Source organism: Actinia tenebrosa, unplaced genomic scaffold, assembly GCF_029948245.1.
Source record: "Actinia tenebrosa isolate PJP-AT-01 unplaced genomic scaffold, QUT_ActTen_1.0 PGA_scaffold9__36_contigs__length_13948895, whole genome shotgun sequence".
Classification (NCBI taxonomy): Eukaryota; Metazoa; Cnidaria; class Anthozoa; order Actiniaria; family Actiniidae; genus Actinia; species Actinia tenebrosa.
This window is the reverse complement of record NW_028292586.1, coordinates 12,178,109-12,201,826: the sequence shown is the minus strand read 5'-3', so window position 1 is coordinate 12,201,826 and position 23,718 is coordinate 12,178,109. Positions and strand designations below refer to the sequence as shown.

General features: G+C 38.3%; 1 protein-coding gene and 1 long non-coding RNA gene across 2 annotated transcripts; both read right to left on the bottom strand.

Moving 5' to 3' along the window:
* Positions 1–9,103: 9,103 nt before the first annotated feature.
* LOC148904860 (uncharacterized) lies at positions 9,104–12,807 on the bottom strand. The gene is made up of 2 exons (XR_016118914.1): positions 12,377–12,807; positions 9,104–9,209 (listed from the first exon to the last, which is right to left on the bottom strand). It is a non-coding gene; the product is annotated as an uncharacterized LOC148904860 (long non-coding RNA).
* A 2,073-nt stretch (positions 12,808–14,880) lies between these two features.
* On the bottom strand, positions 14,881–21,875 carry LOC148904859 (uncharacterized). Its single transcript, XM_089024875.1, has one exon. The coding sequence runs from the start codon at positions 21,545–21,547 to the stop codon at positions 15,179–15,181; it is 6,369 nt and encodes a 2,122-aa protein (XP_088881001.1). The 5' UTR covers positions 21,548–21,875; the 3' UTR covers positions 14,881–15,178.
* Between the last annotated feature and the right edge of the window lie 1,843 nt (positions 21,876–23,718).

The following is a 23,718-nucleotide window of genomic DNA, read 5'->3' as shown; positions in this document are numbered from 1 at the left end:
GGTGTCCTGAGCTTGTTTTCGAGATAATGAATTTTGAATACGGCCATCTTGACAGGTTTTGGAAAGAAAATTGCCGGCGGAAATCAAGCTTTTCACAAAACAATTCATAACTCACAAATTAAAAACTCAGAACATCTACTTTAACACTATTTTCTAAGAACTAACTAAAAATATTCGAAAGTTTTAAAATAAGCTCAAAATATCATCTCGTTCAGCATCAGTCATCAGCATCTCGTTAGCTCGATGAACCAAAACCGTAATCAAATGAGGACATTAAAAACACATAAAACGCTTTTTTTCCATTCTTTTTCCGACTTGCTTCGAATAGGGTATGAATTTTTCACTCTCTAGTGTTTTTTAAGAATAGGGTCAGGTTTTTGTAACCTCTGGCGGCACATCCCTATCCAGAACCGGGTCGACTACAAACCCCCAGGATCCCATTGTCTAATAACCACTATTTAGTAGTATTTGGTACTAAGAGTAAGTATTTGTTTCATGGTTTAGTGCGACCACTCTAAGAATTGCAAAGTTGAACATGTTTACGATTTCGGCTCACTTACTTCAAATGAGCATTCGACTCATAGTACGAGTAGTTTATTATTTTACTTCATCCTGCATCTGTCCTTGATTCTTTTGATTTAAGTAAAGCTATGTCCGTGTGTGCGTACGCTCCGTGCTAAATATCATCCCACACCAAACACCAGCTTTTCAATTTATTTTCAATTCTATTCAATTTTTTCCATTTCTTGGGCACTTGATGTTCGAGTAGCCAAAATTACCTTCGTGGATACCAATTTAATGAACGGTAACAATAAAACGTTTATTAAAATTTAAATAATAACAATATCAACATCGTAATAATAAGGTTTAAAAGTAATTGTAGTTTCCATAAACTAGGTGATGGGCAATTTCAGACCATATTTCACTGAGTTGACGAATTTATTTCCTTTACATGCGAATTATCCATACATTTCAACTTCTACTGCATGAATTACACTAAATCCACATGAATCCCAATTCAAGGGCAAGAAATAAAGCTTGTTGTTGCTGCGTAACTTCAGTGAGTCTTCTAAAGAACTCAAACTAATGTGGACTCAAACAATGTTCACAACTGTGTGTTGTGTGCCCTTGAGGTCAGTAAAATTACTGGCACGCGCGGGCACGTGGCAATCACGTGCTCTACCGGAAGTAGGCCGCTACAGTAATAAAATATCCTTAATAAAGTACAAGCACTTGAGATTTGCACTTTTTATCAGAACAGAACTAAATTTAACAATAGCACAACTGTCTAGGTTGCAAGATTTCAGTGATATGAAGCTTTAAGGACGGTGACTACTAATTCCGCATCGCATGTAATTGTCTTTGAGTCCAATGGCTAAGCTACTACATAAGACATCAGCTCCTTCGCTTGGCGCCAGGAGAAGGAATGTAATAAGTTTGGCATACATACTTCTACTAGGTTCAAGGAAAACAGCGTTCGAACGAAAAGGCAAGCACAATGGACGCGGCAAAAGTTCGACGTCTGAACTGGGCCTTAGATGCATGATGACCCAATACAATTTGAAAAACATAAAAACACCTTGCAATTAGTAGGCACCGACGTCGTGTTGAGCAGCAGACAGATCCGTTGTTGAGCCAGCAAACATTTTTGTCAGCGAACGAGTAACAGTCAACACGTCTCTTATATCTTTCGTTGCGTAACACCCATAATATTAATAATTACCGGCTGATGCAGACGTTTTACTTGCGATTTCTTTTTTTGGCATTAATATATGTATATATATATTTAATATTCTGTAATAAAATATCATTCGACTCCTAACTCGCTTCCTAACTCGCTTCCTAACTCGCTTCCTAACTCGCTTCCTAACTCGCTTCCTAACTCGCTTCCTAACTCGCTTCCCAACTGGAAAGATAGGCATCCTCGATTGGGCCGCATATCGGCGATTAAGAAATGTTACAAACAACTTGATTAAAAAAGCAAAATCTGATTATTATTGTAATAAACTAAATTTAAATTCCGGTAATCCCAAGGCTGTCTGGAAAACTATTAACCAAATTTTGAATAGAAAAAATGTCAAAGAAATAGGCGAGCCGTGACGGGTGAACTAGTGCACGTGTGCTACTCAAGGGCGCACATTTTTAAATATTTTTAAGCACGCTTGCAAAAACTGAAACAATATTTTATTGTACATGCTTTTTCCTTCGTATAATTTGACATGTTCGCATTTTCGAATTCGTATTTGTTAAACAACAAGTGAAGCTAGATTCATGTTTTATGACTTGATATTCAGCTGATGACTGTATAATCTTCAAATTGTCTAGTGTTTAAGTCATTGCTTTTTCGTTCTTAAAGCTAAATTACAAACGGCGATAGTTTTTCTTCATTAATTGTCTACACTGCGGGCAGAAGCAAAAGTGGCGTTCTACGAAGCTCAAACAAGTAGGGCTAATACGGTTCAAGCGAAATGGTTTTTGGACTGGCCAAAGCCAATACGCAGAAGACACCTGGAGTACTGGAACACAACATGCACATTGGAGTAATTTATGCCTTTCTCGCCATTTCCAAGGATCAAGTAAGAAGATTTTATGGTGACGATCTTGGCGAATTTATATTTAACTTGCTTTTTAAATTATCTAATCGATAACGATTTTGATGTTCTACAAATTTTAATTATAAAAAATATAAAGATAAAAATGGTAGAAAACACGTTCATTTGCGTACTGGGTCTTTTTTTCTATAGTTGTCTGAGTCTTGATTTGTTTTAGTTTATAAATGCGTATTGTCTTGATCTTTAGCAAGATACTAAAATAAAAATGGTAGAAAACACGTTCATTTGCGTACTGGGTCTTTTTTATAGCTATAGTTGTTTGAGTCTTGATTTGTTTTAGTTTATAAATGCGTATTGTCTTGATCTTTAGCGTGATAAAACAAATAAAAATGGTAGAAAACACGTTCATTTGCGTACTGGGTTTTTTGTGTCATGATTTACTGCAGAATTAAATGTGCGTCTTGTGTCTTGGTTTTTAGCTCAATTCAATAAACTTGTTAGAAAAAAAACGTTCATTTGCGTAATGAGTTGTTATTCTAGTAAACGCCCGTGCCCTTGTCATGCCTCACTGAATTCCTATGTGTTGTCTAATTAAGCACTAACTATCTCCTATTTAATCCTAACTATTTCACGGGTATATTATTTGCACTCTAACAAATCTAATGGACTTGATAATATATCAAGTATCTTGCTTAAAGAAGCTGCCCCGGTAATTTCTAAATCTCTTTGCGATATTTTCAACCAGTCTATTCAAACGGGAATTTTCCCTGAAGATTGGAAACTTGCAAAAGTCACTCCAATTTTTAAAGCCAATGAACGCTCTGACCCTAGTAATTACCGACCAATTTCCGTGATTGGTACTATTGCCAAAATTTTTGAGAGAATCGTTTACAACCAGTTTTATGATTATCTCGTGTCTCATAAAATTCTCAGCAAGTATCAATCAGGGTTTCGCTCCCTCCATTCCACTGTCACAGCCTTACTTGACTCTACTAATGAATGGTTCTTAAATCTCGACCAAGGACTTTTAAATACTATAGTATTTCTTGACCTAGCTAAAGCCTTTGACACTGTTAATCATGCTATATTACTTAAAAAACTATATCTTAATGGTGTCAAAGGCTCTTCGCTTGAATGGTTCAGTTCTTATCTAAACAATCGGCAACAGAGATGCTTTGTCAATGGTAGTCTTTCTGATTCTTCTTTTTTGACCAGCGGCGTTCCGCAAGGAACGATCCTAGGTCCATTATTATTTCTAGTTTATATCAATGACCTTCCCTGTTGTCTAAATTTTTCATCGGTTCGTATGTACGCTGATGACACGAGCATCTCTTTTGCTGCCAAAACCCTACATGAACTTGAACCAGCTATTAATGATGATTTGAGTAAAATAAGTACTTGGCTTTTAGCAAATAAACTTCGTCTAAATGTTACAAAAACCGAGTACATTATCTTAGGGTTTCACTTTGAGCTAAATAGCTTAGTGCGCAAGCCGTACATCCACATTAATGGCTCAGCTATCCCCAGAGTATCATCTAGTAAACTTCTGGGAGTCCATATCGATGAGACATTAACTTGGGATGTTCATATTGAACATATTTGCAAAAAAATATCTTCAGCTATCTATGGGCTAAAACCTCTATTTAACCTCTAGTAGAACCTCTATTTAATTATTGCTGCGAAGTATGGGGTAATTTAAACAAAGAACTTGCCGAAAAACTACAAAAACTGCAAAACAGAGCAGCAAGAGTCATAACCCAGTCAGACTATGATATTAGATCTGTTGATATTTTACAAAGTCTTGGCTGGGAAAATCTTGAGCATAAACGCAAAAAGGCTCTTGCTGTCTCTATGTTCAAATCTGTGAACAAGCTATATCCCTCTAACATATCTGAGGGGTTTTCGCATGTACATGAAAAAACTTCTTATAATTTAAGAGAATGTGCTTCAAAACTATGCCTACCTCACCCCAAAACTGAATTTCTAAAGCGCAGTTTTAACTATAGAGGTGCTAAACTATGGAACTCTTTACCAAAAAATCTCAGAGAAGCCAAATCTATTAACGACTTTAAATCCAAACTAAAATATATTGACCTGTCTGTCAATGGTCTATAATTTTTTCTGTATGTATTTTATTATTTATACAATAGCTATATATATATATATATATATATACATTTCTATTTATACTATATTCTAGATCATTTTAATTCTACACTGAACTATCATTTTTAAATCACGGCTCCCTTGTAAAACAAATGTGATAATTTGAAGGAATCCCGTGTATAAATAAAGGACAGTTCAGTTCAGTTCAGTTCTCTGTCTCTCTCTCTATATATATATATTCTTACGTTAGTAATACAAGCTCCAAAAAAATGTCTAAAGATTTTACAATGTAGGGCTGATGCATGGCTTGTCATTGTGCAGTTTCATGTCATTTTGAATGTCCAGTAGGTTGTTGAGTGTTTAATACTGAGCACAGCAATGTTAGTAGGATCGTTATGCAACATTTACTTAGGGATGCTTTCTGTATGGTTATGTAACATAAATGGAGTACGTGTCTCAGTACTGTCAATATTGAATCTACCCAAAGATTTAGTGAATTATTTTTAAACGGCTGGATTAACGCGCATGAAAAAATGGTGTCGAGATAAATAAAATTAAAAAGAAGTAAATGCTGACTAGTAGTCCACATCTGGAAACAAAGGAATAGGATTTTTAATTTGTTTGGTGACTTCATTTCTTACCAAGGACTCAAATTTCCCCCCGAATTCGCTAATACTTTTGCTGTGACACGCTGTAAAGACTATCTCCAATGAGCAACAAGTTATAGCACAGGTAACATGACACCACAGAAACCAAGCTTTGGCTACCTGTGGTTATCACAGGTAGCCCAAGCTTGGTTTCTGTGGTGTCCTGTTATAAGGAAATGTATGGAGATTCATCAAAAATTTCAATAAAATCATTGAAACGTGAAATAAAGCCCTCCCCCACCAGTAAGAAATAAGAGAAGGTTGGAAACTCGAGGGAAAAAAAACTTAAAACGGGCTAAATTCAAAAAATAACCACGCAGTTCAAAAGAAGTGCTATTTCTCAATGATCGGGTAAAATTTCGAGGCTTTATTTCACGTTTCAATGATTTTATTGAAATTTTTGATGAATCTCCATACATTTCCTTATAACAGGACACCACAGAAACCAAGCTTGGGATACCTGTGATGGTTATAGGATGATAATAATGACATCTACCAAGTGCGCAGTGTATACAAGTACTCGAAATTGCAAAATCTATTTTTGATGCCTGAACCTGCCTGAAAATGGCGTAGACGGACACTTAATAGTCCTCATCTAGAAGCGAAGAAACAGAAAATGTTTCAGAAGCCTTGAGCCACACTGTAAGGGCTTTTTGAAAAAAAAATAAAATAAAATAAAACAAACAAAAAAAAAATTCATTTTATTCTTAAAAACAAAAGAAAAATGTAGTGTCAAAAATAGCATCGTTTTGATTTGTTAACACTCGCTTCAAATTCAAAAATTTCTACACAGCAAGCACTCAAAATAGGTTTGCCTCAAAACTTTGATAAATAATAAGGCAAAACGCAACAAAAGTTTGAATGAACTTTTTCAATTTTTGGGTTTAATTAACACGTGTTCAGTAATGTTGGCGGGAAAGTCAAAGCCAAAAGAGGCAAGCGCGCGCACGCCGGTAACTTGCCGACATAGTTAATGACTATGTTACCGACGAAAAATTGGCGGGAAGCACACACACACAGAAAAAAACAACGCGCAAACGTCAAATTTTTTTCGGGAAGAACAAGATAAAACAAAACCTAAATAACACGAGCATTAAAGCAAAAGAGTAAGTGCATCCCGCTTGAACAAACATATGCATGGCATATTTGTGAGAACTATACAGACAAGTGGCAATTGTTTACAAAGTTTGTTTACAAATACTTCCAGGAGGAAGGATTAAGTTATAATGTATTAAGTAATTTTTTCATTTTCCTGAATACAGGAGGGAGGAGATGACTCGAATGGTTTTCCTATTAAAATTCTGAAACAGTCATGTATGACAGTGTGACGTCACATAGCAACCAAATCTTGGCGCGACGCGTCTACGAAAATGTCACAATGAAATTGTAATTTTAAAGACGGGAATCTTGAAACGAAAAGCGGTCAAAACAAAGATTTAAAAGTTTATACATCTTTAATTTAACGTAAGCATAATAATTACTCATTAACTTATCAAGTTCAATAAATTTTTTATCATATCAACGATCTAAAACTCTGAAAAGATATGATAATTTGAGCTACTGGCCTTTCGTTTTCTCGCCATTATTTTCCCTGCAAGAAAAGTTACGCGTAGTTAGAAAAATCTTTTCTCTTCTTTCCCTTCATTTTATAAACCCAAACAAGGACGTTTTACTACTAAGCTGTTGGGCTTTTAACCAAGCTAAAGTATGTTTTCCCTTGTCTTTCCATTGTGCTCATCAATCCTTTTAAGTGTCAAAATTTACTCAGTAACTCGTTTATCGTATTCGCCTTCGTAAACCAGTCGTACTTTTTGAACATTTTTTAGTCGCAAAATCAACATTTAGATGGTTTATTCTTTATCGTTAGGGACCATAAATCATATCTGCGTTCAGTATCTTTGACCTCCTTTCCTCGACCTTGGATAAAGCATATATTTTCTTTGTTAAAAATTGATTTTTTTGTTCTGAAATTCTATTTATTTTACAGTAAGCTTATATATTGTTGTCAAAAAATACTTATATAAAAAAACCTAAGCTTATACAAAAAAACGTTAATGACATTTATCAAGTTTAATTGAAAAATATTTTCAAACATTTCATTTTGTGTTTAAAAATAAATTTATTATTTTATATGGAAAAAATTGTTTGCTAAAATTGCATGATTTATTATGTTAAAAGTTGATTTAAAAATATTGCAAGTTGTTAAAAATACATTCATCGAATATTCTTTTTAAATATTGACAAATTGATTTATAATATAACAATCATCTTTTACCCCACAAAGTGAGGTGAAATTTAAATACTGAAATCCATATTTGTATAGTTGAAACCTCACTGTTAAAAATGGCAATTTTGAGGATCTTCACTTATATCTTCCTTTTGTATGACCTGTATTTTGACTCTGTTGGTGGGTTATTTTCTCAAGACTACTATCATATTGTACAGGTGATGATGGCAATCATCCTCTACCATGTTTTAACCTGCTTTATTTATCAAAATTCTCTCCTTGGGCCATGCAAAGTCCCATTTCTGGACTCTCCTTTTGAAAAAGACACTATGATACAGAATAACTCATTGCTGAAGAGAGACAAGCTGTACAGACGCACAAAAAAACGCAAGAAAAATTATCTTTTATTGCAAGTGAAGAGCAAGAATGGTGCCAATTATTGTAAGCAGCAGTCATTTAAAACTGTAAGAAGCCAGTGCAGTGACAGCTGGTAATGGTGTTGATCCTGTGTCACGGTTCTGGTACAAGATTCCAGTATGATTCTTCAAATTTTCATAAGATTCGACAGTTTGCCTTGTCTCTGATGTGTTTAATATCTTTTGTTGTTACAAAGATGTGTGTTTGTGTGTGCTATAGTGGTACATTTGTTGCCAATAATATTTAATCTTCTATTTTTCCCCAAATTCTTTATGACACAATATTTGATGGTAGTATTAGTGTATATTTCTTGCTCTTTGAGGTGGGAACATTTATTCCTTATGTTCTACATTTAGACTGCTGTATCTTAGTTGAAGAGGTATTCAGTGAACTATTAATTCCTAGTATGAACTTTTTATAAATGTATACTGAATGTTAAGCCTGGTCTTAATAATTGTGTGTACGATAATTGCAATAATCAAAACTACACTCACCCCAATGATCACACTTCACAACAAACTTCAACACCTGGATTCAAACCACTGATCAGCCGTTATCTTAAGCCCTGCTAGTTATGCTCAGAGTTGGGGGGGGGGGGGGGGGGGGGGGGGTAGAGAATTGGGAGGAGTTGCTTGTCAAAAATGTTGAAAATGGCTTCTAAAATAATGATTACTATGAGTGCTAAGTGACAGAGGGGAGGTAATAATCCTAAATTTCAACTGTCAGTTTGGCTTTCATTTTTTCATTTCATTTTTTTGCAAAGAAACCACCAAACATCCTGGGATATAATAAACGATCAGTCCCTTATAAAAAGCTGCATACACTGTATGTTCATGTAAAATGTTGTCTTTTCCCCATGTCCTTTTATTTGCTTGAATTTTTATTTTAAATCTAGTAATAGTTTATGGTTGAATCATCTATTTTGTATGAATGTTTGCCTTTGTTGCTCAGTTGTTTTCATCTCTGCCTGCATCTCTGAGTGTTAAGTGGGAGCCCTGACACAACACCCTGGTCCTGATATAACAACTTGTGCAGCAATCGTAGAGATCATAAAAACATTATGCATCACAGGAAAATTTCAGTGACATTGATATCTACTCGTTGATACTTAGAAATCGCTCGAATTATGAAAAACAACCACAACAACTTTCAAATACACTTTCCTTTCCTATTTATTAAACTTCATATATTTAATCGCGAAACACGCCAGTTTAACATTTGAGTTAAAAAGAACCAATATTAAATATGAGCTCGCCCAACCTGGAATATAAGATCATATTTCATGGATTAAAATCATTTTAGGATAGGAATAGGAAAGTACTACATGGATAATACAAGCTTTACTGTACGACTTTTGTGTGTTTAGAATAAGGTGGCAAAATATTATCTACAGATAGAGTACAAACACCAAAAGTGTGCAACACTTTGCACTATTTAGTAGTAAATAGTGCTAATTAAACAATAGAAAACAATAATAATTTAATAGTATTTAGTGGTATTTATATGGCGCGCGGAATGGTTCAAAATTGTCATTTCGATGTAATTGAATATTTGTTTGTCAATTGCGTTACTTCGCTTGAATGTGTACACTTATCAGTTCATTGTATTACACAAGCACGTTCCATATGTTTTTTTTTTTTTTTTGTCAATCAATTATGGCGCGCGGAATGGTTCAAAATTGTCATTTCGATGTAATTGAATATTTGTTGTCAATTGCGTTACTTCGCTTGAATGTGTACACTTATCAGTGCATTGCATTACACAAGCACGTTCCATATGTTTTTTTTTTGGTCAATCAATGCTTATAAAAATAGTCAATCACCAAAACTCGGTCAATTACAAAACTCTGTCAATTACAAAAAACTCGGTCAATCACCAAAACTCGGTCAATTCCAAAAACTCGGTCAATTCAGCAAAAAACTCGGTCAATTCCAAAAACTCGGTCAATTCCAAAAACTCGGTCAATTCCAAAAACTCGGTCAATTCAGCAAAAAACTCGGTCAATTACAAAAAACTCTGTCGATTACAAAACTCGGTCAATTCAGCAAAAAACTCTGTCGATTACAAAAACTCGGTCAATTCAGCAAAAAACTCTGTCGATTACAAAAACTCGGTCAATTCAGCAAAAAACTCTGTCGATTACAAAAACTCGGTCAATTCAGCAAAAAACTCTGTAGATTACAAAAACTCGGTCAATTCAGCAAAAAACTCTGTCGATTACAAAAACTCGGTCAATTCAGCAAAAAACTCTGTCAATTCAGCAAAAAACTCGGTCAATTCAGCAAAAAACTCGGTCAATTACGTAACAATAAGCACGTGTCATATGCCTTTTGTCAATCATCACGCGTAAAACTCTGTCGATTCAGCAAAAAAACTTTGTCGATTCAGCAAAACCTTTTCGATTACGTAACACAGGTAAGCACAAGATATGTCTTTTTTTTGTCGATCATCACGCGTAGCATCCAAAGCTCCTCTCAGTCGACGTCGGAAATACTATATGAAATACCATATTCCATTGTTTTTTTGGTCTTAGTTTGACTGTTAGTCACTAAATACACGGCCGGTCAAGTAAAAGTAAGAGTTAGTTAGCGAGAACAGAGGCATTTAGCTATATACAGACCGGGGATATATCCGGGGATATATGTATCAAGCATGAACAATACAGTACTGCTCATAATTGCATGGGGAGCTTTTACATTTCAGGCTTTAACTTAGAAAATAATATATATATACTTTCAATGAAACAACGTTCTTGAATCAACCTCAATCAATTTGTCAACTCGATTATGAGCAGTACTCAGCTCAGTCTACCTTCTCTCGAAACTTGCGAAGTTAGAATGTGAGTCATAAACTATGGTTAAGTCATATCCCAGAGCCTTGCAAAGCCTTGTGTGGTGGGCAGAAGGGTCTTAGAGTGTATTGTTCATGCTTGATTACCCTGGGTGCCAGAGGCCGTGTGGGGCTTGGGGGCGAGAGAGAGAGAGAGAGGGAGGAGGGGGCCTCTGGTCACAGGAGCCGACAGCCTCACTTTCACGAGTTCAGAATTTGAACTCGCTCTCTCATTGGTTTGAACAACTATCTCGTGAAAGTGAGGCTGTCGGCTCCTGTGACCAGAGGCCCCCTCCTCCCTCTCTCTCTCTCTCTCGCCCCCAAGCCCCACACGGCCTCTGGCACCCAGGGTAATGCTTGATACATATATCCCCGGTCTGTATATAGCTAAATGCCTCCGTTCTCGCTAACTAACTCTTTGTTTTACTTAACCGGCCGTGTATTTAGTGACTAACAGTCAAACTAAGACCAAAAAAACAATGGAATATGGTATTTCATATAGTACTTCCGACGTCGACTGAGAGGAACTTTGGATGCTACGCGTGATGATTGACAAAAAAAAGATGAGACTATGTGGTAGTACAATTCCGAAGGTCGTGGGTTTGAATCCCAGCGAGGTCGGAAATTAATTTTTCCGAATTTAATTCCAAGGGCTTTCGCCCGGAATAACCTCGTTCCCAAGCACTACAACTTACCTATATTATCTTCGACAAAAAAAAGACATATCTTGTGCTTACCTGTGTTACGTAATCGAAAAGGTTTTGCTGAATCGACAAAGCTTTTTTGCTGAATCGACAGAGTTTTACGCGTGATGATTGACAAAAGACATATGACACGTGCTTATTGACCGAGTTTTTTGCTGAATTGACAGAGTTTTTGGAATTGACCGAGTTTTTGCTGAATTGACAGAGTTTTTGGAATTGACCGAGTTTTTGTAATGGCCAGAGTTTTTTGCTGAATTGACCGAGTTTTTGTAATGGACAGAGTTTTTTGCTGAATTGACCGAGTTTTTGTAATCGACAGTTTTTTGCTGAATTGACCGAGTTTTTGTAATCGACAGAGTTTTTTGCTGAATTGACCGAGTTTTGTAATCGACAGAGTTTTTGTAATTGACCGAGTTTTTTGCTGAATTGACCGAGTTTTGGAATTGACCGAGTTTTTGGAATTGACCGAGTTTTTGGAATTGACCGAGTTTTTTGCTGAATTGACCGAGTTTTTGGAATTGACCGAGTTTTGGTGATTGACCGAGTTTTTTGTAATTGACAGAGTTTTTGTAATTGACCGAGTTTTGGTGATTGACTATTTTTATAAGCATTGATTGACCAAAAAAAAAAAAACATATGGAACGTGTTTGTGTAATGCAATGCACTGATAAGTGTACACATTCAAGCGAAGTAACGCAATTGACAAACAAATATTCAATTACATCGAAATGACAATTTTGAACCGTTCCGCGCGCCATATATTTATGTTACACATTTATAGTGTTTGTACTCTACTCTGGGGTAGTTTATTATTTATGTAAATAGTTAATTTTAAATTTGATGACTTTTGATTTTTTGATTCACTCTTATCGAGTTAATTATTCACATATTTACCTTTTGCAAGTCTGCCTTGTTGACTTATGATTTGTGCAAAACATGGTGTCAAACCCAAAGGAAAGTTTTTCCAACTTCAAACAGATAGATGAGCAGTTGTGCAAAAGGTTTCTTCACGAAACTCCGCAAATACAAAGATGAATACCTAGGTTCCTTAACCTCCGGGATCCTTTTGTGATGCCATAGATCAAATATTTAAGTCATCAAGGTCTTAAAATATTCTTGTGTGTCGTCTTTTTTTGAGTGGCTCTTGGAAAGGTACTTCGCAAAGAAAAATTCAATAACTAAAGATCTTTTTCGTTAAAAGCATCAAAGTAAGTGAAAAAACATTTTCGAAGGACTCCTTTACCCATATGACTGGTTCATAAAGCAATATCTTTGAGATTTTTGGGGGGAAAACGGGAAGATAAACACGAGCGTTTACTCTTTCCTCTTGGCCGCCAGAGTTTGCCTAATGGTCGTGGGTCGTGGGTACGAAGTCGTGGGTCGTGGGTACAAAGTCGTGGGTCGTGGGTACGAAGTCGTGGGTCGTGGGTACGAAGTCGTGGGTCCCATTTTTTTTCCAAATTTCCAAATTTATCATTTCTTCACTATTCTTCTAAAACGAGATTGTGTAGCTTTCTTCCTGTAAATTCGCGAACTCGACTCGAAGTATTAACGTAAAGCTTATAGCTTTTTGTCTCTATTATTAGTTTATAGGTTTTTTTATGGGTTTAATTAAATATCGACTCTACTATGCAAAGTGGTTCTCAAAACTGCGCAAGCTCCCCGCGTTATAACTCAGGGTTTTTCCTTTTTTTGAAAAGGCAAACCAAACTCTGAACCAGGATTAACCGGTAACGTCTATAAAATCCCCAAACTTTGCTGTCCTCAAAATTAGCTAGTCACGCAAATCTTGACCTCTTGTTTGTCATTGGTAGTTGTTAAAAGCAAATATTTTGAGTTTTGGCTTGATAATAGAAAACGAAAGGAGCATCTTATCAGATATTTCCATAAACTTTACACCAACAATTAGAAGCAAAAATAGACTATGTGAAAAGCGATCGAATTAGAAGTGTGTTGAGAATGATTCAAAATTCAAAAAAGTTTTTGTAGTGTCCACACAGCGTAAGCAATGCAGAGTAAAATATTTCAATCTATGGCATAGCTAGGCTCTTTCCAGTCGCACCCAAGACGAAAAGTTACTAGATCTCTCGCATATACATTAAGACATGAAATTAAAATTTGGTTCCAATAAAACTGAATAAAAGGTTTGAGACTGGTGATGAAGATTAAGATGGAGACACGTGTTGGAATCTCCTAAACCGGCGATTATTCATTCCATGTAGTTGGTGGACATGATTTTTAGAGAGCTGACTCTATTGGAATTTCTACTTTCCTTATAATTTAGGTATAGACCCGCAAAATCAAGAATAAAACATCGTTTTGATTATACTTACATCAAATCGGTTCTTCTCTAAGTTACTAAATATAACTTCTTTGACCTTCTTGGTATTTAAGCCTAACTGATACGCTGCCGCTGCATAAAAGCAGTCCCTATCAACCTTGGAGTCATAGGTAACGGTAAACCCCGCACTTTCGAGTCGTTTACTCAGGATTTCCATACTAACACAGAAAACTACTAAGAAATAGTGAAACAAGCTTTCTCGCAACGACAAAAAACATAGAACGAGGAGAAATGCGATGCCGAAAACGCGAATTTGCTGTCCATCAACTTCACACGTTTGCAGCGGCTTGTCGCTCCAGTTTCTAGGTAACATCTTGATAAAGTCCATTGAAGACTCCTCGTTGAAGCGAGACAAGGTAGAAGACTAGTTGTTGTTGTTTTTTTCTTTTTCTTTTTTTCCGCCAAATTTATGTTTGAACAGCAAGGCCAATATACTTAAATGAAATGTAAGAAAGTGCTAAAAGGTTTTCCAGGCCACCAATTTTGGTGTATTTACATACATTTATTGAGGCTCCTTTTTACAAGGCTTTTCAGCCTTATAACACTGTCACACAAATCAGACACAGACTACCTTGAACAACCCACAATTACACCGAATTTATAGGAACAAAGCCACACGATTTCGTTTTGGAAGTATAGTGATAAATTTAAATTTATAAATGATAAATTTGGGAACCCACGACCCACGACTTTGTACCCACGACCCACGACTTCGTACCCACGACCTGGCCGCCATTGTGAAATTGCTGAACCGCGGCGTGACGTCATACATGACTCATTCATTGTTTACCTTGGAGACGTCTCCTCCCACCTTAACTTAATCCTATAATAATATGGGGTGTTGCTAAATTCCGAAACACCGAAACACCGAAACAGTACCAAAACGAAACACCAGTGTACAAATACTTTTCAATATAATAGTTAAGAGTAGTAGATTAATGAATCTTTTGATTTTGAGAGCAAATTGACATCATTTAAGACCAGTTTACAATGTTTTAGGAATCGTATATGTGACGTTGTTTGCGTTCGGCGAGCGGTTTGATCGACGAATAACACCTTTCTGATCAACAATCTTAAACTTTACTTTAACCTTTTCTTGTTTACATCGATTTACATTGATCAACAATAAAAAAGGGATCACAAATGGGAATCAAAGGGATCATAAAGGATCATAAAGGGTCATAAAGGATCATAAAGGGTTCGACCATTTGCCCGCCAACCTCCCTTCTCCCCGCTCTCGACCATGTGCTTCTATCCCATAATTTCACTCCACAGGTAACCCATTAACATGGCTCCCCAAAAATAAACATATTTTTTACAACAACAACAACAATGTCAATTTTTTTATCAGTTCTTCATGGCTCCTCGTCGGGGATTCCCGGTTCTTCCTGTTCAGCTTCTAGGAGGAGGACCAACTTAGCAATTGGTCGATCCAGCGTTGAACCCTTGGAAGTACGAACCGTTACTGATCTGACGAAACCTTGATCATCCGAATGTGTAGTTATCACTTTAGCTAAAGGCCACTGACTTCGGGATGTGTCGCTGTCCTTTACTAGTACTATGTCTCCACTAACAAAGTTACGTCTCTTCCGTTGCCACTTGGGTCTTGCTTGTATGTTCTGCAGGTATTCTGTTTTCCATCTGCTCCAGAATTGATCCGTCAGATGTTGCACTCGTCGCCACCTCTTTCTGCAATACATATCCTCTGTTTGGAACTTGCCGGGTGGTGGTAAGACGATCTTTGACTTTCCGGTTAACAGCATACTTGGAGACAGCGGTATTGGAGACAGTGGATCGTTGATCGTGTCTACGGTGAGGGGACGACTATTTATAACTGCTTCAGCTTCACAAATAAATGTAGTAAGTGATTCTTCATCGAGTCTTGATCCATGTTCCTTCATCAGGGCTGCTAAGATGTTCCGAACTGACCGAATTTGTCTTTCCCAAGCTCCACCGAAATGACTGGCAGTGGGAGGGTTCTTGATCCAATCAATATCATTCTTTAGGAGTTCAGATCTAATCTTGTCGTCATCCATTTCGTCGATCGCTTTTTTCAACTCGTTCTCTGCTCCAACAAGATTGGTTCCTTGATCACTGTACAACTGTCTGATAGGACCTCTTCTTGCGACAAATCGGCGCAACGCTTGTATAAAAGAATCTGCATCCAACGAATGGGCTACTTCAATGTGTACTGCTCTACTGGATAGGCACGTAAATAATGCTCCATATCTCTTTACTTCTTTGCGTCCGATCTTGATATACCACGGCCCAAAATAATCCACGGCAGAATTAGTAAATGGTGGTGCGGCTTGCAGACGTGCATCAGGTAGGTCTGCCATCTTCTGCTCACCTACATTTCCGCGTAGGAAGCGACATCTCACACATTTGGCAAGCAAACTTCTAATCGCGTGGCCGCCACTGACAACCCAGTATCCGTTTGCACGTAGTTCGTTTAATGTGATGCCTCTTCCACTATGCTGTGTTCCTTCGTGATAATGGCGAATAATCAACGTTGTAACATGTCCCGACTTTGGGAGTATGATAGGATTTCTTATAGCATCATCTACTGCCGCTCTTCTGAGTCGCCCACCGACTCTGAGTATTCCGTTGGAATCCAAGTAGGGGTCTAACTTGTAGAGTGTACTAGACCTCATGACTGACTTCTTATCTTTGTCCAGTTTTCGACTTTCGCCTTTCGCTCGCGTTTCTATGTCCTTTAGCAATGATATGTCCTTTTCGAAGGCACTTGCTTGCGTAAGCTTGATAATTTCTGTTTCGGCTTGCTTCAAATCGCTCACTGTGACAGGACTACAACTCTGTTGGCGGTCTTCCTTTATGATGTTCTTTAACTGTTGTTTGTACTTTAGGCACCAGGCCACTACTGCTCTTGCTCTTGTCCACTTTGAGAATCTTTCTAGACGCTGTAGCACATTGCTCCTTTCTTGAACACGGTTAGCATGCACTATGACTTTCTTGACTTCTGGATTGTCATCATCCAGCTGGAGTTTACATGATGGCTGTTGAGGCCATTGTTCTTGTGACTGCCAAAGGAACTCCGGTCCACGAATCCATTTTGACTGCTCGACAAATTTTCTTGGCATCAGTCCTCTCGAACCTTCATCTGCTGGGTTCGAGGCAGACTCAACAAATCTCCAGCTGCCTGGGGACGTGAGATCTCTGATAATCTGCACCCGATTTGCTACATATACATGAAAACGTCGCGCTTCGTTACTTATGAAGCTCAACACTACTTGACTATCAGACCAGTAGAACTCTTCGAGACTTTCGTATTCTAGTTCTTTCTTTAGTGCATCAGCTACCTTTACTGATGTTGTGGCTGCTGCCAGCTCTAGCCTTGGGATGCTTACAGCTTTCTTTGGTGACACTCGTGCCTTGCCTGCCACGAGTGCACAGTGTATCTTGTTGTGTTCATCCACTAATCTTATGTATGAACACTGTCCATAACCTTTCGTTGACGCATCCGACAGGCTGTGGAGCTGTGCCGAGACGACTTTACCGAAATATGGAGCCTTAAAGCATCTTGGTATGTTGAGCTGATCAAGACATGCAAGCTGACCTCTCCATTTGTTCCAACGCGTTTGGATGTCTTCGGGTACTGGTTCATCCCAGCTACATTCTTGACAAATGTCTTGAAGGATCTGCTTTCCGATTAGCACAACGGGGGCTATAAACCCCAGTGGGTCGTAAATTGAACTCAGAGTAGATAAGATACCTCTTCTTGTACAAGGTTGATTCTTTAGTTCAATTCTAAACTTGAAGGTATCCGACTCTATGCACCAGTGTAGGCCTAACGCTCTTTCTATCGGGAGCCTTTCTCGACAGAGGTCTAGATCCTTGACGTTGTCCGCTCGGTGTTCTTTTGGCACTGATTCTAAGACTGTGCGACTATTGCTTACGAACTTAGTGAGATTAAATCCGCCTCTTGCGCACAGTGCCTTGACATCTTGCAACAACTTGATTGCCTTTTCCTCGTTTTCAACTGACTTCAAGGCATCGTCGACGTAAAAGTTCTTTCTTAGGGTGTCTACTGCCTCTTTTCCGAATTCTCTCGCATTATCTTCTGCTGTGCGTCTCAATGCGAAGTTGGAACAACCCGGTGATGAGACACCGCCAAAAAGGTGGACTGTCATATAGTATTCTTCTGGTCGATTGTTGAGATTCCCGTCAGGCCACCACATGAAACGCAGGAAATCTCGATCTTGATCGTTGACTCTGACTTGGTAGAACATTTTCTCTATATCACCCATAAACGCGATCTTCTCCATTCTGAACCTCGTCAGCACACCTATCATCTGATTCGTCAAGTTTGGACCTTGCAACAGATTGTCGTTTATGGATTCCCCTTGGTATTTGGCGGAACAATCAAATACCACACGAATCTTCTGTGGTTTCTGTGGGTGATATATCCCGTGATGGGGTATATACCAAACCTTGCCAACAGGAGTCTTTAATCTTTCAGGTGCAACCTTGACTGCATGTCCCTTGTCTATGAGGTTTGACATGAACGCTGTATAATCATCATGATACCTTTTATCTGTCAGTAGTCTCTTCTTTAGACTGTTCAAACGTTGCAACGCTTGCTCACGATTATTTGGAAGTTGAACGTTCTCACTCGTGAATGGGAGGGGCATTTCATAGTGATTGTCCTCACAGAGTCTAATTCCTTCTTCTGCCATCTTGTTGAATCTGCGATCTTCCTGTGACATGCCTGTTCCACTTTCTCTTTCTGAGAAATCTACTTCGAACATTCGTGATACTGCTTGAGGGGTTATCAATTCCTTGGATGCTCTTTCTATGGTTATGTAGCCTCTCTCCGCAATAGAATCATCAGCTTCCTTTACTTGTATTCTATTACAATTGACTGAGGCCTTACCCCTGCTGCACACCGGACCGTTCACGTACCAACCTAGCAGAGACCGTACAGCGTAAGGACCGTCTTCATTTCCATGTATTACTTCTCTTGGCCGTACTGCGCTTGGGCAATTTAGTCCGATAAGGAGACCTACTTCTAGGTTTTCCATATAAGCAGGTATAAGTTCTGTCATGTTTAGCAGATGAGGCCATTCGTAGCCAATTTCCGGTCTTGGAATTTCTGCTCGATCTACAGGAATCTCCTTTCGAACGTAAGTTCTCGGTAAGCTTGCCTCTGCATCTCTTTGCGTGAAGCGGTGAACTGCCACGAGGCCGTCTACAGCTTTCGTTTCAATCTCTTGACTACCATGTAGGGTGCCCAACAGTATGGTGGTTTCACTTCCAACCATGCCTAACTTCTGTAACGTCTCCGCCTTGACAAAGGTGTCGCCACTAGCATTATCGAGAAGAGCATAAACTTGAATTCTCTTATCAGGATTGTTCCTGTGATATAGCCACACTGGTACTATGCCCATACTCACTGGAATGTCACCTGCTTCCGTTACCTCACAGATTGCGGTACACGCGTTATTGACTTTGCCTTCAGTCTTGGTTTCGTTGCTCTGTGATGACACTTCGCTGCTCTTACTATCTTTATCGCCTTCACTGCCTTTGACACTCGTGTTCTTGGAAGATCCTTGAAGTGATGGTTTCCAATCGTAATCATGTAATGAAGTGGGATGCTTCCTGTTGCAGACCTTGCACGATCTCTTTCGTTTACAGTACTTCGAGGTGTGTCCATTGTTGTAGCAACCGTAACACAAGTTCTTTTCTTTGATAAAGTTCCTTCTGTCAACTAGACATTTTGCCTTGAATGCTGGACATTCATCTATGTCATGTAAGCTGGAACAAAACAAACAACTACTACCAGTGTTCATTACTTTAGCACTGTTGTCAACTAAAGATACGTTTGTAGCGAAACTTGAACCTTTACTTCTTTGAATCTTTCTTCCACCAATGGTTGGCCTTTCCCTTCGCGGTTCCTGCACTTTAACGGTATCCTCTGAGTAGATAGGATCTGTGGCTAGATCGGCTTGTTCGGCTACAAATTCCACGAAGTCTGCAAATTCGGCTATCCTTGACTGTGCATTGGCTATTCTGTTGGACTTTTCACACCACTTTACACGAAGATACCTTGGTAACTTCTCCCACAACTGACGCAGGACATGGGTTGTGTTTAGATCACTCATGTAGGCAATGCCTATCATTGCATTTCGTGCTTGTTCTAATGCAATAGAAAATTGCTGTAAACTAGCCCCGTCATTTGGTTTTACTGCAGGCCAATTGCAAAGCTTTGCAATGTATGCACTTGCTATCTTGAAAGGATTTCCAAAGTGTTTCTTTAGTAATTGCTTGGCTACCTTGTACGAGTCTTCTGACTTGATTTGCATGCATCCCTTTATTAGCTCTTTAGCCTTACCATCTGTATACTGTTCCAAAAAGTATAAGCATTCAATGGGGCTCTCTACCTTTGATTCTATTAGTGTTTCAAAGGCTCTAATAAATGCTGGATATTCCATTACATCCCCTGCGAATATGGGTGGCTTGTGTGAGGGTAACTGACTTCTGGTTTGATGCTTCACAATTAGTTCTGATAACTCATTCTGCTTTCTTTGTACTTCAATGAAGCTCTCTTGGGCGCTTTCATAAGCTTTGTGATCAAAATTGTCAGCTGTTTGTACTACTGCTGGGGTGCTCGTCCACCCTTTCATTGTGTGAGGGGGTCTGGGGACCCACCCTGAGGCTGGTGGATGCAAAGCTGAGCCTTCACTCAATTGATGTGCTACTATTGGGGTAACAATTGACGATGTGACATTAGCTACAAATGGTGCAGGGTTATTCTGCGATTCGCCAGATATTATTTGACTTGTATTGTTATTCCCGGCCAAAGAACTTGAGGAGGATGTGACAGTGCGTGGCATTTCTTTAGTTGCTATGGCAGCTGAGGAGATTTCAGCTGGATTGTCATTCTTGTAGCACTCATTCCTACCCTCACTTCTCACATGTTCATTCTCGTACTCTTCATAGATTCTTTCTTCTGTCTTAGCTTCTGCTAGCTCTTGCTTTAGCTGGAGCTCCTCAGTCGCTATTTGCAAAGCTTGTTTTTCCTTTAGGAAAGCTGCCTTAATTTCTAACGCTGCTGCTTTAGCTTTAGCTTCAATCAACTTTGCTCTGGTCGCTGAGGAAGCGCGAGAACGGCGAGAACCTTGAGAAATTTGAGACTGTGTTTCGACAAAATTTGCATATTTCTCTTTCACACTGTTTTGGAAATCTACAACGCTTTGCTTGAAATGAAATATTTCCTTATCATGAATACCATGCCATTCTTGGGCCAAATCAATGTCATGTTCGTCTTCTAATATCTCAATATAACGTTCGTGGACTTCTTGAAACTTAATAACTAGCTGGTCAAAATATCCCATCTCTATTTGTACGATTCTTTCGTTTTCAAGGTTAGATAACAGTGGCTTGATTTTGTTCATCTGTCTGGTAATATTCGACAACGCGTACTTACGATTCTCCTTGCGTTTTTGTGTCTCAAATTCTTTACCTTTAGCTGTCGGAATCCTTTCTCTGGCACCAGTACAATTTTCTGCAGTCAAATCGCCTTCCTTTTTACCCATTGAACCGTTGAAATCCATTTCGTTGTTGTTCTCCGGGTGCTGTAGCGGCGAAATGACGACTGGCGAATTCGACATAAATTCGGTTGGAAGCTTTGGAATATTAACTGCTAAACTATTCATTAGACCAAGAAGACCAAATTCTTGAAATTCGTTCTCTATATTATCCATTTCTGCTGTCCATCGGTTGATCCTTCGCTTGGAGGCTGAACTCTCAGGTCGAACTGTGACGTTGTTTGCGTTCGGCGAGCGGTTTGATCGACGAATAACACCTTTCTGATCAACAATCTTAAACTTTACTTTAACCTTTTCTTGTTTACATCGATTTACATTGATCAACAATAAAAAAGGGATCACAAATGGGAATCAAAGGGATCATAAAGGATCATAAAGGGTCATAAAGGATCATAAAGGGTTCGACCATTTGCCCGCCAACCTCCCTTCTCCCCGCTCTCGACCATGTGCTTCTATCCCATAATTTCACTCCACAGGTAACCCATTAACAGTATATCTGGAAAGTTTTATGTCATCACCTTGCACACATAGCGGGCGGCCATTCGGGAGCCTGGCTTTATATTGCTGGTGGTGATGGATATGATGCAAAAGTTACTCTGTTGGCGGTCGCTCGATCAATCCAAAGACGAAAACACGGGGAGGGATGGGACGTCCGAAATTGTCAAACCACCCGTGGATATCAAGCTATTGGATACCGCTATTCACTACTTCTTATAGCGTGTTCATACTTTTCGTTTCTACTGTGCCGGCCGTATTTATTGCATCTTTATAAAGTTTAAAGTATAATTATCATAGCGCATTAGATGTTGTAACGAAGTTGAATTAAAACATGTTATTGGAAAATATCTTGTGTGTGCTGTCTCTGGATTTTTGTTTTGTTTTTGTTTTTGTATCCGGTTCCGGTCTTCAATTTCTGTAGAACTGAGTCATAAGTTTTCATATAGCTGCCAGCAAATTATAGATTCAAAGTATGAGAATTATCCTGCTTTTAACAAAGCTTGACAAAAAAATATCACGACAAACTAAAATACAATGGAAAATATAAATTATTTTTCTATAAGTTTTTTTTTTGATTTATACATATATTTAGCAGGTTTGTGTAGTTTGAATCATAAATATTGAACAATGATTTAAGCTTTTTACCGCGCTCGAATCACGGGGCATTTGCTTTGGACGAATCAGGTAAAACGATACTTTTAAATTCAATTGTGCTCCAGTTCTGCAATGTTCGGCGCGTAAGAACTTGTTTACATGTTTCTTGGGTCCATCTGATGATGTTGTGTTAGCCCAAGAACAAAATTAACTGCTCATTTTTCTTACAGCGAGGACCCTCATCAGTTTAGTTTTTTTAAAGTAATTAATCTATGGAATAGGTCACGGTTACTCTGTCACGTTGCTATATTTAGGTCTCAGTCACGTTTTAATCCCAATTATCGGATTATGACAGTACAGAGTGATGCCATAAAACTTTCCAGATATACGATTCTTAAAACATTGTAAACTGGTCTTAAATGATGTCAGTTGTTCTCAAAATCAAAAGATTCATTGATCTACTACTTTTAACTATTATATTGAAAAGTATTTGTACACTGGTGTTTCGTTTTGGTACTGTTTCGGTGTTTCGGTGTTTCGGGGTTTAGCAACACCTAATAATTTGACGTCAGCTTTATCTGTCTGTCCTCTTATTGATGATAAAAATTAACCAATCAGCGCGCGAGAAATTTGTAAGTTAAGTATAATGTTAATTATAACTTAATCCATTTTAACTTCAAAAGGTATCGCAGTAAGAAAAGCTAATTAAAAAAAGTGTTAATGAAGTGTCCTTTGTTTGCAGTTAAATACGCCGTGTTGACCAAAATTAAGAACCAGATGACTTTGCTCTTTGACATAAGAGGTGCAGCGAGACTAATAGTTCAGACTTCGCGGGTCTACGTAATACGTTTGACCTCTAAGGTGGACATTTAATAGTCTTCTACTTGGTAGTGAGTTGAGGTGAGTTGTGCAAGATGTCACAACCAGCGCTGAGTTCAATTGGAAACTTCAACTGGCGTGAAAATCGAAAGCTATCAACATCTGTGAGTAATATCCAAAAGCAGCATGACAGAAAAATAAGAAGCTTGTCAATCGAACAGTCCAAGTTTATCTCACGAGCTACTTCGAGGATGAGGGAGTTAGTCAAGACATCACTGAAGGAGAAGGAAAAGATCAAGCATTTCGAGAGAAGCCGATCTGCAAAACATGATCATGATGTTAGCAGCTCTATAAAACATCTGAACGAAAGGAACATTTCTAGTTCCTCTAATAAACTCTTACAAGACAGCGTGGCT